This window comes from Lepisosteus oculatus, chromosome 5 (genome assembly GCF_040954835.1).
Source record: "Lepisosteus oculatus isolate fLepOcu1 chromosome 5, fLepOcu1.hap2, whole genome shotgun sequence".
Taxonomy (NCBI): Eukaryota; Metazoa; Chordata; class Actinopteri; order Semionotiformes; family Lepisosteidae; genus Lepisosteus; species Lepisosteus oculatus.
Genome location: NC_090700.1, coordinates 6,271,044 through 6,290,195, shown reverse-complemented (window position 1 = coordinate 6,290,195; position 19,152 = coordinate 6,271,044). Strand labels below are relative to the sequence as shown.

At 41.8% G+C, this 19,152-nt stretch overlaps 1 protein-coding gene across 4 annotated transcripts in view; it reads right to left on the bottom strand.

Moving 5' to 3' along the window:
- uvrag (UV radiation resistance associated gene) overlaps positions 1-19,152 on the bottom strand; it is an 89,700-nt gene that overhangs the window by 34,799 nt on the left and 35,749 nt on the right. For all 4 annotated transcript variants that reach the window (XM_069189982.1, XM_015341278.2, XM_069189980.1 and 1 more), the window contains exons 10-12: positions 18,135-18,222; positions 17,390-17,450; positions 12,763-12,928 (exon numbers count right to left, since the gene is read on the bottom strand). In XM_069189982.1, the coding sequence (XP_069046083.1) occupies positions 12,763-12,928; positions 17,390-17,450; positions 18,135-18,222 (315 nt within the window). The remainder of the gene's footprint in view (positions 1-12,762; positions 12,929-17,389; positions 17,451-18,134; positions 18,223-19,152) is intronic.

Sequence of the window (19,152 nt, the reverse complement as noted above, 5' to 3'; positions counted from 1 at the left end):
TTCCACAATTCTATGACGACAAAACTGCAGGTAAGCTATACTGCAACAGACAGAGGGAAGTACTGTAATAGAAAACCATCCCATTAAACTATTCGATCCTTGTCAGGTGTTCCTCATCTTGTTCCTCTGTACTCAGCCTTAAAGCTTAAGAGGGTAATTACTTTTTGAGCTACAGAACACGGGTCTGTCAGGATTAACTGTTGGCTTAGAACAAAAAGGCTAGAATCTCAATCGAAGATGCCACTGGAATGCATCTCCAGAAGAAGGAAAAGGGAAATATGGTGAGAAGAAAAGAATGAGGCAAAAAGTCTAAGATAAGACATTTGCACAGCAGTAAATGCAGCATTTATAACATCAGCTTTAACATCACATTCTAAACAGTTAAAACCAAATAAAAAAATCACAATCAGCCATTTCATTGCTGTGACCATGTTTCACCTTTTGATGTGTTCATTTGTCTTGCGCCCTTAAACACCGATCCCTCAAGCCCTTAGAAATGAGCAATGTGCCCTATTCTTCATCAGTTCCAAACTTTTTATGTAAGTATTTTCTTTGAATCCTTCCCGTGGCAAGAGAAGTAATGAATTCATGGAACTGGAGCCAAACAGGGATTTTGTAAAAAAAAAACTAATATTTCAAAAGAAGGTGAGCTGTAGCCCTCTCATTAGTTGGCTTGCTTGCTCATGCTGTCTTTAACTGGCCAGAAGACCTTGTGCCGATGACTGGCCGGAGGCTGAACTCTCCTCACGCGTCACCTGTCTTTCATCCACGTGCACGGGCCAGCACGTGAGAAGGATCAAATATTCCGGATCCCCATTTTTGTTTTTAACAGCGAAGAGACGAGGAGCTCGGTTTGTGGGGCGAGCCGACATCTCAGCTGTGGGTTTATTGACCCGCCGCAAACGAACTCTTGACAGAGAGCGGGTTTTTCCTCTCCCCCACACACCACCCCCCCCCCCAGGCTCTTATCGGCCTGATCACAGGAGAAAGGGCGGCCACTTCCACAGACCCCCACGGGTCAGCTCCTTCTCCCCCGTTAATCCGCGTGAGTGGAGACAAGCTGACACCACTCACATACCATGTCCTTGGAGTGCTGGGGCCGAGTGGGAGCGTCTCGCATCACCAAGTGACCAGAGCACCGGCCCAGCACGCCGTGGAATTCTCCCACCAAGTGGGACTGTGCCCACACACACACACACACACATCCAGCCCCCGGAGAAACCGGCTCGCTCGCTCTCGCACGGCTGTGTGCACAAGCGTCTTCCAGGTTTTCATTTTTGCGATGGGCTCTCACTGGGTCTGGGTTGCCGTGGGGTTTATCGCCGCCCCCCTCCCACGATAAAAAGTCTGCACCAACCATGGCAGAACTCAGATACGTTAAAAAGACCCAGTCAAGGGAACAGAGGAAAGGGTAGAAACCAGGAGGCCATTCGCCCCATCTAACTCGTTCGGTGGGTTAGCTGATAACTGACCCAAGGGTCTCGGCCAGCTGTTTCCTGAGAAGATGAATTCACGGGAAGTATGTGTATCTGAACCTCGATCGAAAATGCTGCGGGACGAGAGCTGCTGCCAACAAGTTGACCGAACAGCCATCGCACATGCAGCCACGAAATAGATGCTGAAAGAAGGAGGAGATGTCTTGAGGCTGTCTGTTGATCTTTCAAATGATGAGTACAGGACCGACAGGCAAATCTGCAATACCAAAGGGGGGGGGGGAAAACAAACTAACATATATATCTGTCATGATTTATGGGTCTGTACTTCCCAAACTCCCGTTAGGCCATTGTGAAGCGAGGAGATCCTGGATCATGGAACATCAGGAATTCCTTTCGCAAACTTCCAGTAACCCTAAAGGTATAATTACACACCAATAGAGCTGCGAATCATTCTTGAAGCTGTCTGACCGAGAATGGAAAGAAGTCATTATTATCACTTGTCCGGCGCTGGCCGCTGTGGTGAAACGATCTGTTACACAACCAGGATAAAGTGGATTAAAGTCAGACACCCCCCTCCCCACATCACTCTTCAGCCAGGGGATTGCTCTGAGCTCATGCAGAATTTATTGAAACCTTTACTGAGGCAGAGCAGTTTCAGCAACACCATGAACTGAGTCCATGTATTCAAGTTCTGTATTTAATTATCATTTCTTACTTGTATTTCCAGCTGTGGGGAGCTGGTGTTTTGCCTTTCCACTAAATATTTATCAGAAAGGGGGAACCGTCTAATCAGCGTCTGCTTAAACTTTTCCCTTCAATCCCTCGGAACACTATTGTACTTTCCAGCAGAATCCACTTATCTGATTTATCGCCTGGTATTGCGACAATGTAATGAGAACATTGGCTACATGCTACAATAATATCCCGCATCAAAAACACGTGTAGCAATATCTGAGCACTAATGCGATTACTTCTGACATATTTACGGCAGAAGCTGAAGTTCAGAAAAAAAATATTTTAATTTATGCACACCAGCAATATCGTTTTTGGGAATAAAAACTTAAATGCAATACATAACCGAAGACCTCCTGCCTGCTTTTATAAAGAACGTTTGTTCCTGCTCACATACTGTGTATATCAGGGTCAGATGATTTAAATTAACCTGATTGAAATCACTTGATTTTTTCTAAGTTAGGTCATCGACTAAAATTATTTTTACTACCTATTTCATAGAGTCTCTCAAGGAAAAAGCATGAAAAATGTGTTTTGAAAACCCAACGCTAACAACCATCTTAAGCACTTACTACCTAAATCTACTAACATTGTAGTTCATGGTTGGAAAAGATAGAAGGAATGTCTGAAGAACATCCTGGAAAACTGAACACTTTCCGATTACACATTATTTGATCCGACCTCACCAAACTCTGTGATGTTCAGTGATGCTATAAACAAACACTGCCTCAGGCCTGTTTGTAACTTTGGGTATTTGTAGTACTGTTAAGATTCCTGCAAACTGCCAATGCCTTTTGATAAGCTTATTATATAATACAATCTTGGACCTGAAGGGCTGGCATGTCTCTTCAAAGTAGCAGTACCTAAAGAAGCTGTAAAATTGGTCCCGTTAAGCCAAGAAAGAGATGACTTTGGTTTATAAGAATGGTAGTGGAATGAAAACACACAGAAACCAGGAGTGGTTTGGACTTCCCTGATACAATGCTTTACTAAAATAAGTGACAGGCTTAAGTCAGCAGTTACTCTCTTACTCTGCAAGTAGCAGCCTCTTTCTCACAAAGTGGTTCTTCAAGCTATAGCTAAACTGCACAATCCTCCAGAGTATTCTGTCATACATGAACTGATACTTAATCTAAATAAATGCTGCATGCCTCAGAGCTCATTATTGCACTGTCTAACATTGCAAATACAAGCCTACGTTCTGCATTGTAATGGAGACAATTAAAAATCTTTTGGGTCGGTTTGGTTGCTGTATATAATACATGCAATGGGATTACGTTAAATTATCTGGTTGGATATACAACTGTTCACAGATTGCAGATTGTGTCTAACGGCCTACCAACGTTAGAATTCACAGTATTTGGAGTTAAGAGTTTCAGTTTGCCACTAAATACCAAAAGGGTAAGATGGGCCAAATGGTCTATTCTCTATGTTCTCATGAGCTACAGCTATGGTTTTCTGCATTTCTTTACATTAATTTTATTAGTTACATTTTATCTTTTTAAAATTGAAAACATTGCCAAGCCCGAAAACCAAGCAGACTACAGTACACGAGCCGACTCTCCTTAGGCCTGGGAGATATACACCTTGCACTGGTGGCAATACCACACAGGGATGCCGTTTATTAATGTGTGGTGCACAATAATGAAGACACACAAATTGCTTTTTTGCATGCATACAGTCTGCAGAAAATGCTTTTAACATGACAACATACTGTATTTACACATCTTTCGATTCACGGTGTCAGTGATTTACAACGCAGTCTCGCTTGGTGTGCAATAAAATATGATATCTGGAAAACTCCAAACAGCTTGAAACACTGGCCAGGCACTGATCCCACTGCTGCAGCCCTTTCATTACTTGATACCGTTTAATTGTTCTCTTCTCCATAAAAGAACCAAGGCAGCCCTAAAAAAAAAGCCCGGGACAGCAGCAATAAAGTCTGAGCAAGCTATTACAACAACCAGACGTTTTTATACTCCTTATTATGTCAAGCGTCTAAACTTAATGTACAGAACAGCATTATAAAAGAAGGAAAATAGTCTCAAATCCAAATCCCTTGTTAAAAAGAAAATATTTTCTTTGTAATCACGTACTCTCTCAACTACCTTAAGTACGTAAACACAACCTGCTCCTGCCCCTGAATTTCTTCGAGGGGCGCTGGTATGGGGTGAGACTGGGGCCTTGGCGTGATTACACCTGGTGGTTCATCGAGGAACTGCAGGACAAAAAAGATTGCCTGCACAAAAAAACACCAAGATTCTGCCAGTGGGTTCTCAGCCGGTTTAGGCCACTGAGAGGGATGTGGAGCACTTGCACACAACCCACAAAATGGAAAGAGATTTGGAGAATCGCAGTTCTGTCCTCCTGAAACATCAGCTCTGATAACTAGCTAGTTTCTAGCACCACAGATACTGAAGGATGGTTTCCTTGCAAAATTATTTAGGATTTTCAGCTTTAGCTTGCTGTTTACTGCTTTTTTGTGCATGCTCTTCAGCAGTTTATATGTATATGTATTTATACGGGAAGATGTGCACCCACGAAGAGGTGTAGGCAACACCTTCTGCCAATCCCTGCCAGTATTAGACCGGAAATACATAATCATTCTACCTGTTGTAAAAATGAAAACAATGCAATGACAAGAACTGTGGGGTTGGATTTCTTCTAATAATATTTCTATATGAATATTTTCAAGGTGGACTGAAAGACAAAAGCAAAGTGAAGTTCACGTAATTAAAACTGGCTTTACCCAACATTTCAAAAAGGGAGTACATCTCAAGCACTAAGCATGTACTGTAACTGTCTCTAAAGCAAATTTTAAAAGGCAAGAAACCATAAAACGGAACACTTGAGAAAATAACTTGCCTATTAACATTAACGGCACAGGTTTTAAGATGAATTAGGGAACTGCATTTGTCAGTATCCAAAAATCTACTATATTTAGTATCTGTCACAAAAGATTGATTTTATTGGACATTTTTTCAGCACAGGCATGTGACACGGTCTATAAAGTCACAACAAAAATGTCTCAAAACAATGTGCTGCTGCTTGTTTTTCCCCTCTTAAGATTTTTATTAGGGCCCTTAAAAATATCCATAGTTGTTTTAACCTTCGGGAGTTTTATTGGAAACAGAAACAGCCGACGATCATGGTTGCAGACGTGTCTGAGTCGGTGGATCTGAAGTCTTCCCAGTCACCGATATGACTCAGTGCAAATTTTTACAATATTAGTTTCATAGATGTGCAACACAAAGTGTAACTCTGTTAAAGCTTTAGAGACATTAACTTTTGTAAACTATGAAACAGGGAAACCTGGAAAAAAGTGTCATTTCAAGTGCCACTGGATATTGTCAATGCCATTTTAATGGTTAAAAATGATTTTTTAAAACATAAACTAGTATTGTGTAATGGAATTAAGCCCTTCTTCAGTTAATTATAAGTGTAGCCCCAGGGATCCCTCTGGACTTCAGAATTATCGGGGCTGCGTGTGAGAGAGTACAGAGGACAGAAGAAAAGCACAGCAAGCCCAGGTCCATCACCACAATTCTGGAGGTAAGTACAGTACCATATAGCAGCATGGAGAGGTGCAAACACAGGACACCAAAAGAAAATCTTTCAACTGAATGTGTAAGTTCCTCCTCGTCCCTGTATTGTGTATTTCACATATTCTAAATCTCCAGTCTGGAGATCTCCTGAGAAGTCTCATGGGAAACTTCGGGCCTATCTCAGTTTTGGGCAGGACCCCCTCTCCTTACGTTAAATGCTAAGCAACGTGCACATTTTGTAAGACCTGTAAAATGCCCCAGTTTTGTCTCCTTTTTTAGTACTAGATTCTACACATCTTTCTTTGCACCCGGACTCATTTACAGACTGCAGCGACAGTGTCGGATCTTGAAGCCTTCGACGCTTCAAGCGCTGTACTGCCATGTCAGTTTTTATTTTTGTGCAGACAAACAAACAATGGCCTGCCTTTAATACAGCCTCTGATAAAAGTTGCTATAAGGCACCACTTGATTTTAACTGCCTTCACCTGTTCTCAATCAAACATTGCACATCTGGATTAGATCTTTTATTCTGCTATAATCAGGAATTCTGGAGTTCAGATTTTGAAATGTGGGTGCAACATGTTGCAAAGCCCATTGATTTTAAAAAGCTTCCGAGATTTTAAACCAAGGTACATATACTGTAGGCACTATTGCATTGGACTTTTTGCCACCTTCTTAACCAACGGACATGTAATTCACTGTAATTCTTTTGCAAAATGGCAAGAAGTTAATTAGCTCTAAACGCCTTTGTCAAAACAAGATACAGAAATAATGCATGCATGCCCTGAAGAACATTTGACAAGTTTTACAAAGGTGGCGCTGTACTAACCATTAAACAAACACAAAAACACATCCTACTTGCACCACTTTTTTCTTCTTTTGATACAACAGGACATTGTGTGCAAAAACAACAAGTTGCTACATACTGTTGGGCAATATAATCAAATTAAACCACACTGAAAGCCCAAGGCTCAAGAATGCATATCTGGCATGAGCTGCGCGTACTGAAGGCTAATTAAAAAGATTTAGGTAGGAAAATCTGTTAACAGAGGTGCAGCAGGGTTAGTCTGTCTTTGAGAGAACAATGAAACTGGGCTTGAAAAAAGTCAGGACATTTATATATGGCTGCTCCATCCTAAAGGATCCCACAGTGCTTTACACATTGGACAATACCCATGTCATCCACCACTGAGGTGCGGCACCCTGGGAGAGAGACAGCAGTCCCCCTTTGCCAGTGGACAGCAAGACCTCAAAGGCTAAGTTGTAGCCCAGCTATTACTATCCATGACCTCTTAAAACTTGGCAATAAAGCCAGGTTAGAAGCAGGTTGTGTATAAGTAACCTAAGAATTCTCTCAAAACAGGCTGTGTAAAGATTTCAGAGGGGCAGGTATACCATAAAAGGACTGTGATTATTTTCAGCGTGTCACAATGATAAATTTACTAATTTACTGAAGCTAAGGAATTCAGACATTTGTCCAGTATCACCTTACGAATCTCATTTTCAATCCGTTAAGACATTTTTATACATTGCTTTTTCATTTTATTATTAAGAGACCTACCGTGCAATCCTGGGAGATTTACCGCTTAGTGTATATAACGCCTCGTTCTGTAAAGCAGATGGAACATTAGGACTGTGAGAATAAATAAATACTGTCAAGGAGGTCAGGTGAAAGATCACTTTTACATGCTTCCCTCTTCACTAACACCTGAGGGAGCTTGCTGAAGGTGTGGATACTCTTAAATTACCCCTCTTATTTATTTTTCATGATCCAGCTTGTGCAAAAGGCATATTAAAATAGATGGTTAGGAATAAATCAGTTTCCCTCTGCAGGGAAGCCCTATTAAAAGGACAGAAGGCTTCACTCCTCACAAACCCAGCATCGCAAAGTGTTCTACCACTCAGAATTACAACCTAGTGAGGTTCTTATAAACTCCAGCTGCAAATCCTTACAGCCACAAGTCATCATATATCAAAATGAGATGAACAAAAATAGGCTCTCTGGGTCTGGATGTTCCATTTCTAAGGTAACATTTAATGTATTATCTTTTTTTGTGAGGCAATGTCAGTGAGACAAGGGCAAGACCAACCATTTTAAACACAAAATAAATAAAAATGTATAATTTGATGAGCTGTAGCTCGGAAACCATTATGTACCCATAAGAGCTTGCTTGCTTGTCCACAAACCTGGTCCCATTTACCCCCAGGGCATCCTGGCAATCCCACCCACCAATGAACTACAAGGTGAACCCAGGAACCAGTCTCGGTGAGTTTGCCAATGATCTGAGCTGGTTACCCCAGAACAGTGAGCCAAACGGGTTCTCCTACGAGGTGAGACAGCAAAACGAGTTTGATGTACCCACTGGGCACTCATCTCCTACATCATACAGGACTACTCTGATCTTTGTCTTTTTGGGGAGAACAGCTGAGGAGCATCTACTGATCAGAAAATTCGCTAACACCCAATAAACCTTTTCCCCCTCTGCTTTCGCTGTGGCAGTAATTTACTCTTACAGGGGTGTATCAGGTTTGAAGGCAGAGAAGGGTCAGCAGGAACCCCAACCCATAACTCTGTTCTGGTACGAGCTGTTTCACTGAGGGTCTCTGAGCTCCAGTTAAACCCCCTCATAACTATACGCTCCCTTGAGAAAGGCAAGTCAACCATATCCGAACGCGGGCTTTTACGAGCAAGAATAATAAATTTATTTAAATACAGTTAGAAAAGCAATCCTTCCTGCAAACATTTCAAATGATGAAAAATATACTGACAACAAACACTCTTTTCACAGACAAAGCGGATTTAATACAAGCCAGCTGTGTAGTCCACCCCCAATGTAAACCTCTGGGTGTAGTGTAACTGAGGCAGGGAGAGGTGATGAACTTCTGTTAGATGAGTTTCTATCACCAACTGCAGCCACAGTCAGTGATTCCGGGGGGAACACAGGCCTCTTGCAGCCTGCGTACTGTAACTAACCCCTCCAGCTCTTCTCCTCGCCAGGCAGCAGAGTGGCGCACTGGTTCGGGCTACAGCCTGGAGGGTCCTGGGTTCAAATCCCAGAGCCGGCTCTTCTACCCTGGAGCAAGGTGCCTCACTCAAATTGCTCCAGTTTTTGCACCGCTGGAAGAAAGGGGGCTGCAGGTCACGACTGCACATGAGGATTTACTCTCAATTGATTTACCTGGTGAAGTAAAGGAACCATGCATCATTATGTCAGCTACCTCTGGTGGGATAGCGATTAGCATAGCTACCAAAGAGCTGACCGAGGTGCAGCTCCTGGCCAAAGCATGCGGCCATTTTCTTTCTTTCACAAAGAAATCGTCATCATTATCATCATCATCATCATCTCATCCTGAATTCCCCAGCTTGGGTGGATTTTTTACTGTAGGAAACCACTCGTTTCACAGCAGCAGGTATTATTTATGGGAATGAAATTGTGCGAAACCCATTTAACGGTATGTTTAAAACAAAATGATCTGTGGCTCAATCTAAAGAATAATGTCAAAGCGTTAAATTCCTATCCTTCACTACAGTTCCTTTTATTCCAATGTTTCATTACCATAATTACTTTACTTGGCTGACACATTTATCCATAGTGTTACTTCTACGCCATCTTAAAAAGCTGGGCATTTCAGTAAAGCAATCTGAGTCAAAGAAGTACCTCACCTGAGACATTAACCTACAATTTTTTACAATTACAAGTCTAGAGTCCTAATCATTCCTCCACTGTGCTGGTTGTAACACTACACTGACTGACTTATTCATACACCTACAGTATCTCACCAATGTAATAGAACCCTATTGCTGATCAGATACAGGGAGAACACTGATTGTACAAACAAATTATTTTAATCATAATCATTCCAACCATAATTAAGCTGTATCCTTGCTTGAATCACCACTACTCCTTAGCAGAAAAATCACTTAGGAAGGAAATGGTGTTTGTCAGAGAAGCATTCAGTATTCAGATAGAATAAAGTTTGAAACCTGTGCTTGAATTCACAAGATATTGGATACCAAGGGTGCTACTGTATATAATAAGTTTCCTCCAGATTATTACTGTTTATAGAGTCTCTATTTTTTTTTGCTCAGCAACAGTGCAACACATAAATATGAAATATAATAAAACAGTAAAGTTAAATAATTAAGTCACCCTTTAAAAACTATCTGATTTTTTGTCTTTGTATTCTGAGGTGAAAACCAAATATACACTTCCTCTGCATCTATGGTTACAATCTCATCTACACACGAATTCCATTCAAATCTATCATTCTTTAAGGTAAATATGTATAGGTTTGGCTTTGAGAGAAGTATGGGGGTGTTAAAACCGAACAAAAGGATTAATTTGTTTACAAAAAGCCTTACTGCAACTTTAGAAAAAAACATAAACATTCAATGATAATAGTCTGAACTCGGGTCTTATCTATAGGCTGTAACACTCACCTGTTCCAGCTTTGAACAACAATAGGAAACTAGTTTAAAACGCAATAAAAAATAGCAGCAAACATAATTGTGCATTACACTGCCTGCACCTACCACTGCACCACAAGTGAAAACACAAGATGCCTAAATCTAAAACAAGAAGCTACCACAAATCTCAGTTTAGCACAGAAAAGTCTCACTGTCTATTACGATTCCAGCTGCCGCATTTGAGGGACGAGGCAAACACACTGGCTATTAAGCTTTTTATTAGCGAAAACTCCCAGCAAAACCACACTGGGAATTCAGAAGAGAAGAGCAAAGCCCCTAGCTTGGATTTCAAAGAGAGATGAAGGACTATTCTCCACCCAAGAGAAAATGACACCAAGGCCGAGTGAAGAATCTGTACAGGTCCCTCTGGACAGCTGATACAGTGCTTACATGCACGCTGGGAGAGCACAGGTAATCATTCAGAAATGTTAAGCTGCTGCAAAGAGATCTGAGAGCACATATGGTGTCCGAAGGAATCTGAAATAAATCTCAACTTAAAAATGCACCCGAGCAGCAGCAGGAACATCTCGCCTTCTGGCTCCTGATAAATACATTTATGATCTGTGGAGACTGGGAGGGGTCGGACTCGTATCCTCTATGCAAGAACTAGCCAACCGTCTGTCCTCCTGTAAGGTTTCTGATCTTACCAAAGAAACTGGATATTTGAATCATTATTAATTTCACAATATGTCCCTAAACAACTTACGGCTGCCCAGCCAAAATCATTTTCTTTTTCTCCGCTGACTTTAAAAGCCGGCCTTTCGGCATAGCAATGGAGCTTGCTGGAGATCACAGGCCTCATTCACATAAATTTAGTTAAAGTCTACAAAAGAGATAAGGAGTATAAGCACCAGTTTGCGTTCACAAAGGTGAAAGTCTGTAATGTATATGTGTGCCCTAGAAATCATAAGCATATCATAGCATAAAGTACGTTTATATTAAGTTCCTAAACAATGATGTCCTTATTCCGAACGTGTGTCTCAAGATGATGGGCATCTAAGTGTTTTGATGCCATAGATAGGCAACACGGATAACAAAGGACAGACAGCAATGCAGAACATGTGGGCCGATTGCTTTTTAACCACTGTTATTTTGCAGAATAAAAATGACACACTTAAAATAAAATTTGGGGTATCTCTGTCCATTGGGCTCAGGTCCTTCCCTGAGCAACAGCACCTCTCCCTGTGTGCCAGCACTGCCCCCCCTGATCGGACAAACCTCCTGCGCTGCGTGTCCCTGCACCTGCTTTTCACCGCCGGGGGCCCGCGAGTGCTGCGGGCATATCGTAACCCTAATTACTACTGCCTTCCCACGTCGCCTGCAGACTGGAACACGCATTCAGCAGATGCAGCACGTGAGCATTTCCACAAAGCTTTCAGACATGTGCGGGCCCCCCACGCGTACAAGACTTCCCAGGACTTTTATTGTGCCAATTGCGAATGCAGCTTTCCATCCTGGTCCCCTTTCAGTCCCGGCTTCCACGCCCTCTCATCCCATTTGAACATTTTGTGAACGAGACCCCACGCAACAGCGAGCTCGTTTTTTCCCCCGCTGACGTGTGTTTTCGTTAAGTGTCAGCGCCCTGCAGACCTGAATGAAGAAGAAACTAGGAGGCACTGCAAGGTCGCTCCTAAGACCCTTCAGTGCCTCCCCCAGTGTAACTGTTTTCACAACTGAAACGAGTGGCACAGTCTCATGCTACCCCCCCCTGAGATATAGTTCCATATTACAGTTCGGCGGAATCGGAGCCATGGGAGAAGACTGACGTGCCCTGGAGAGTACACTCCTAACCCGCACCAGTAAGGACAGGGATTGGAAGGCCTTAAAGGAATCCTGGGATGTGTACCACATCTTTAGACCTTTACAGTAATATCGGGACTTCAAGAAAAAAAGGGACGCTGAAAATGCTAAAGAATGACATATAAAAGTTATCGTGAACATAAATTCTAACACCTAGGCATTACTCTGGTCCCCTATAAAGAACAACATGAAGGTGAAATAACCCATTCCAAATGAGCAGATAACCGTGGCTCACAACTGCGAGCACAAAAAAACGTGGATTGCACCTCCCCGCCCAACACCCGAGAAGAGAAAAACAAAACATCTTCAATATTTCAGAAGTTTAGAATGACAACATTACAAGTAGTCCAGGATGGAAAAAAGAGAAGCTTCATAGACGCATTACTCACTAAGGACAGTTAGTCAACAATCAAATCTATAATTCTTTTTTATGGTCTCTCCTCATAGCAGCTGGTGTAAAGAAATGTCTAGAGAGTGTGCCAAATATATATAATGCACACTGACAGAAGTATCAAGGATAAAGAATTAATTTACAGATGGGAAGATAAAGGGCAAGGCAGAGGAAAGATGAGCAAGGTGATGAGAGAAATATTAACTGCTCAGACCTCCCACACCGAGAGCAGGGCCTGTAACTGCAGGCCTGAAGGCAACTGTCCAGGCCTCGATTTTCACACTACGCACTCTTAACAGTGTGGACAGAACAGGGCAGCTTTGCTGTATTGGCTCAGAGAAATTAATAAAAAACATTAATGAATAATGGAAGGCATGACAAGGCTCTTACTCTCTCTCCTTCTCGCTCAGCTTGTCGGTAATGGTGTCCTTGATGGAGGAGCGGGAACCTTTGTGGATTACGGGATACCTGAGAGGGATCTGCAGGAAGCAGGAGATCATCAGAACCAGGTGTGCTGTGTAACCCAGGGCAACCGCCACACTCCCATCATCCTTTGCTGCGCCAGGAAAACAAAACCAACAAGAGGAGAATTTGCTGTTAATGCTTCCAACTTCACAAAAACAGACATCCTTTCAGGAGTCCGGGCTTTTCTTTTCAAACCATGAAAAACTGCGTCTCAAGGTTAAATAAAAGTAATCATTTTGTTAATGCCAGGCTCAATTGTTAAAAAGTTCAACCAAATGTTTTTTTTTTCCTGAAGGCTTCCAAGTACCAAAGAACAAGCTTTTAAGAGCGTGCAAAACTCTTAAAGGTTAGTGTTTTCAGTTTTCACACACTGGTCTCTTTCCGATGAAAATAAATGCATTACTTCTGGCAGAAACATTTTAGTCACGCATTTGGTTTTGTATTTCTGACTCCCCTGTTTCACTGAAAAGAAGGCTACTGCTTGAGGCTGATATTCATTTTAATTAACCGATTCAACTCAAGAGGAAACTCGCTGATTATAGGGCAGCTGAAAAAATTACTAGTGGATAAAATAAAATGGAAAGCAGCATCCTTACTCTCATTTTTTAAATGAATGACTCACTAGAAGTCGTACTACCTGTTCAATATACAATATACCAATATAAAGCTGTTTAACAAGAGTAATAAAAGATTTTTTTAATGATCCATTCTGACTTGAAAAATGAAAGATATGGTTAAAATATTTAGCACATGAATATATACTGTACTTTTGTAGGAAAATACATTTATTTTTGTTTTTTTAATTTACAGGACTATACAGTTATTTCTTTGCCTTAATAACATGTAAAGTCTTAGAGAGCACTGTTCTCCACTAAAATGCATTATACAGTATCATGCCTTAATAAACATGGATCCAAATGATCCTTTCCATTGGTTCATTAGGAACAAGAATTCACAGCCCATAACAGAGAGAGAAATAAAATGACTAATTAAAAGCATATATCAATACTTCACTTTTGAAAAAGGCCACATTGCTGAAAGTTCAATTTAATTCCAAAAATGTTGTTGCACATGAAGAGATAAAAAAACAACAACTGGCATGTGTGAGTTTTATTAGTACTGAACACTTGTTTCATGTTAAACGCACTGCAGGAACATGTCCAGTGAGGCTGTACTTCAGCTTGATGAAAGATGTCTGAACTTTCAGCATTAATAGTTTCGAATCTGGCAAATCTGGTAGATATGGCAAACCCTTATAGAAGATACTATAAAATGTTTGTTAGTTTGATTTCCTTTTTAAAAATAACCTCAATAGGAAGAACAAGGAGGCCACCTTTCTAAAAAAAATAATCTTGAGTTCCTGTGAAAATATGCTTGTACATTTTAAAATAGCATTAAATTGCAGCTTTAAAAACAATGCACAAGGGTTTTCTGGCACAAGGAAAATAAACATCACATACCATACAGAACTATTTATCTGCATGCTCGTTTCATCAAACAACAATGTCAACAATCCCACTGAGATTCCAAAAAAGTTTGAGACAGCACCTTAATAACTCCAGTTGCTGGTGTGGCACACAGAAACAGATGAATGAACATGATGTGACATGTTCTGCTGATGGAAAAAAAAACATCATGACGATGCTCAGTGATCAGAAACTAAAACCAAATATTGACTTTGAAAGAAATCAGAAACAGTTTGCCTTCTCCGAGGTCACAGCGCGGTTCATCACCTCTTCCATTTACTCAGTGTCGCCGACACTCTTGTGTTCACGCCCTGCGTGAGGTGATTGCGTACAATGTCATCGGAGAGACAACAGTCAGCCTCCAAAGAATGGGTCGTACAAATGACTGCACTTGCCATTCAGTTTGTTAGTATTGTGAAACGCAGAAAATAAAATTACTTAACAGACTGTATATAAGCCCTTTCCTGAAAGGAAATGAACACATCTCCAGGCTTTTTAAACAAGCCCACTACATTCCCGCATATTCAGTTTTTCAAGGAGCGGCTATATCCTTATCTTATTTGAATTGCATTTGACACCTTTCCAGTGGCCACATCCCATCTGCACCCAATCCAAACCTTAGCCATTCGTTTCATTTGAACGCGATCTGGAACCCGTTACATGCAAGCAGCCTGCCCGGCTCTCTCCGCGGCGGCCGGACTGAGCTGGAGAGCACAGTGACACCCGCTTCCTCCGCGATGAGGGAAGGGCGGACGGCCGGGCCGCGGGGCGCGTCTCTCTCGCAAACGGGAGCCGGCCCCTGCTCGGAGCGGGCTCTGCCGACCCCCCTCACACTCCAGGCACAACGCATGCTGACGTTACTCACTACATCTTAGCGCAAATACGGTTTTGTGCCCCCAACAGCCACAGGCATCCTTGTAGGAATAGGCCCCGGCGGCTGCAACACAAAACGCCGAGTTCTCGTGTCAGGGCTCTCGGGCCGCACCGCCACACCTCGCCTCCCCCCCCCCCAGTCCCAGAGCCCGGGCGGCAACTAGAATAAACGACAAGCGCACGGGACGGGGGGCTTGGCAGGGCTAGGTAACGGAGGCTCAGCCCCGCAGACAAACCTGGCTCTCATTACTGCTCGGCTCTTTGAAGTCACGCTTGTCTGCTCCGGCAAGTGAAATCTGATTTTCCACAAGACACACGAGTGTGACATGCAGGAAATGAGATGAATAACACTTTCCAAATGTAAACTAATAATTCATCCCATAGGAAGCACATAGATAAAAAATACAAATGCACAAACACATATATCTATATATCCACATATATATATATATCTTTGTGTGCAGATGTATTTACTTGCATGTACTCAGTTTACGTCCACATATACAGATGCTACAGAAAAGAACAAAAGGACTTCTATGGTACTGTGGGACAGATGCTTATGTAAAATCAGCCCTTTGCAGGGGACCGGCCCGATTATCCTGGCAATTTCACACAGTGACCGTTGGAGAGAGCTCGCCGTACTGAACTTGACCTCTCCCCCTCTCCCGGCCTTCTCCGAGCCCTCTCTCGGGAAGCATTACTGCTATTGCATGCGGATCGAGTTCAAGCAAGTGGCATGTCTATTACCGCCCGTAAAATGTAGGTTTTAAACCTGTTGTTTTAACCTGGGGTTTTTTTTTTATATATATATAGATCGGAAGAGGTCCCTGAGAGGTTTTCCCATCTGCCCGATCCCGAGCGCCAAGCTGGCCTTCCCTGCCTTCACCCCGCCTGTCCTCCCAAGCAGCCGGGTAGAAATTACAGGCTCACCCCTTGAAACGGGCAGGAAGCAATTTCTAAATTCCTGAATCATTCAGAGGATTTCTGAAGCCATTAGCCAGCTTTCATTAAGGAGGGGGTTAAGAGCTACCCGGGAGGGGAGGCGCTGGAGATCGGGGATGCTTTCCTGCATAATGACTCTGTTATTTCCAGACCATTTAATATACCCACCCTGCAGCTGCCTCATCCGCTAGTGTTTCAGATGAGCCCCCCCTTACGCACCACACTGGCGTTTACAGGATTGGCAATATCAGTATCAGAGGAGAGCACTATGCAACCAAATATAGGAGCGTACCATGTCCTTATTCAACAGGACTACACTCAAATGCACGCTCCTTCTGGTTCCGATACAGGAATCACACTGTTAAATAAAGAGGGTGGACACTTGGGCCACTCGTTTTTTCATGCTTCAAAAATTAAAACAAAAACGTGGAGCGGCTTGAATCCATAATTTATTGTGTTTAAAGTGGTGTGTCAGTGGGCGCTCTGCAGTTGACTGCGATTTCTACAGCTTCTGTTTGCAGAACCCGAGAAGGCAAACGTTAGACTTTTTCCAAACCTATGACAACCGGCAGGGGGGTAATGGGGAACTGGATTTCATTTAAATGAAAACAATGACGACGCAAAATGATGTCTCGGAATGAATAAAGCATGGTGAGAATGAAATGGGTTAGACTGGTGAAATGTGTCCAACACCCACAACTTAATGAAATATATATTATCAGTTGACTTTATCTGGATGCTAAATTTGTCAATAGTGCTCATTCTTCTGAAAAAAAAGAATACAACATTTAAAAACACAAATACCTTGCACCCCCAGAAAAGCAACCATAAAAACTATGCTCTGCATTTTTGAATGTGTCGAAAGGTATTAAACAATATGCATAAAACAAAAGAGCAAAATCCATCAATTCAGCACTAAAATGTTTGGATGTAGTGCACGATTCTCAGCTGCCCTTTGGTTCCTGATCACAAGGTTAATCCAGTGGCGCTTCCTGGGTATTGACAATAATTCAATAATCAATCTTCTGTATCCCATCTTACCGGGCACAAACCTGCCTTGACTTGCAAGTGAAACTGCAGATAAAGTTTTTTAAAAAAGCGTGAAGGTTTAATGTTCAGTAGTTCTTTTGAGTCCTGCTAAGGCTGACTGGCAGGGTCTGCTGGAAACAGGCAGTTAAGGTCTGATGTTGTCCTGCGGGCTGCACTGTCAGGTCTGCAGAACCAGATGCTATTAATTAAGTGGTTAACTCAGCGGTCTAAACCGCGCTTACCTTGAAAATCCTCTGAATTCGGCAGCTTCACTCCACAGATTACATAATCCGTTTGATTGTTCTGTGAATTGTATAATGTGTGTTAGCGCAAATGGCACTTTCAATTTGGAAAAAAAAATAACATATGCTCGTAATGTGTTAGTGACAAAGTGCTCAAAATTCATTAACTTCATCAACTCGCTGCTCACAATTTTTTCATTCTACTCATGCGCAGAAAGAAGAGAATGTGTCTATTCTGAGTATCCCTACATACCCTCTCTAATCACCATCACCAGGGAAAGCAGACTGGAAATGGATAGACAGGTTCTCTCCTATACAAGATCCAAACTGTTTACAGTGCACAGTGTAGAGCAAGGATCTCAAAATCTGCTCCTGGAGAGCTCCAGTCCAGAGGTGTTATAGGCTGTCTTTAGATCATCGATTTCTAAAGGCCGGAAACAATTTAACTAATCAATTAAACAGGTTGTGTGTGTTTAATTAAGTAATTAAGAGATCACGTGGAACAAGACTACACTTCAGCCATCAAGTATCAGTGCTCCATTCACTGAAACATTAATTGATCGTGTGCTTAAACAGGTTTTCCTAATCTTTAAACAGGTGACTAACAAGAATAAATAGATTAGGGCAAGGACCAGGGTCAGTGACCCCTGATCTGTAGCATACAAAACTTAAGTTATTTAATCTTGCTTATTACATTTTTCCATACAGGAGGCATCTTAAGAAAAGTCAAATTCACCCTACTCACCACATCTATGGGATATATGTAGGAGAGTTCTGACAGGAGCTGTCGACAGCGCAGGGTGAGATGTGCGTTGGTCTTTAGGAACAGCTCTCTAGATTCCAAAAAGAACACAGACAGTGGATGGTCTTACAGTCAGCACATTTCCTGCATCATGACAAGATAATTCTATGGGGCCACATGAGGAGAGAAGAGGTATTTAAACATATTAGATAAATGTGCCTCTGGCTTTAAAGTGCTGTTAATGATTTCCTCTGAATCTTAGAACAACATCCAAATTGTTGCAGGCTCCAAAAGCAGTCTGCTTCACCCCAAAACAATGGACAGCAATTATTCTGTACTGCATGAAGAGAAAAAAAAACAACATTTTGGAACAAGGACCTAACTTAAATGTGAGAAAATGCCTTGGATAGTTTGCTTTCTGTCATTCCATGTTAACCATTCCACCTTTTTTTATTTAATACGGATGAAAAGTAAAAGAAAGAACATGAAAGCAAATACTTTAAGCATCTGCACAAGAAAAGCAATTATTTTAAATAGATAAAAAAATCTATTTAAAAATAAAAAGTATGGAAATTGCTGTTTTTTTCCAATGGCAAATGAAAGTGCTGATGTGATTATGCTCATGCTATGAGTTTCAGATGTGTCCCAGAATCCTCCAATGCCTGTGGTTCATGTGACTCCTCTCTCAGTCATTTGCTTTACAGAACTTTGTCGGTGGAATTTCATTGGCTGCAATGATTGTTTGAATTACTCTTCTTACTGGAAATATTTATTTAAATCTCAGGCATCATATTACCTGTGGTTCATTTATAATGCAAAACACCCATGGTCTGTTTTGCAACTCAACATATAACCCATTTTTGTGAGACAAATCTTTCAGTGACTAGCTGGTGGAATATAATAGGCCACCGAAATGTAAATAATTACATGCACTGCATCTAAAAACACAAAAACTGAAAGAAAAGGCTTTGGCTGGCCGTATCTGAGTTACATAATTTGGGATAATTATAGCATAATTCCG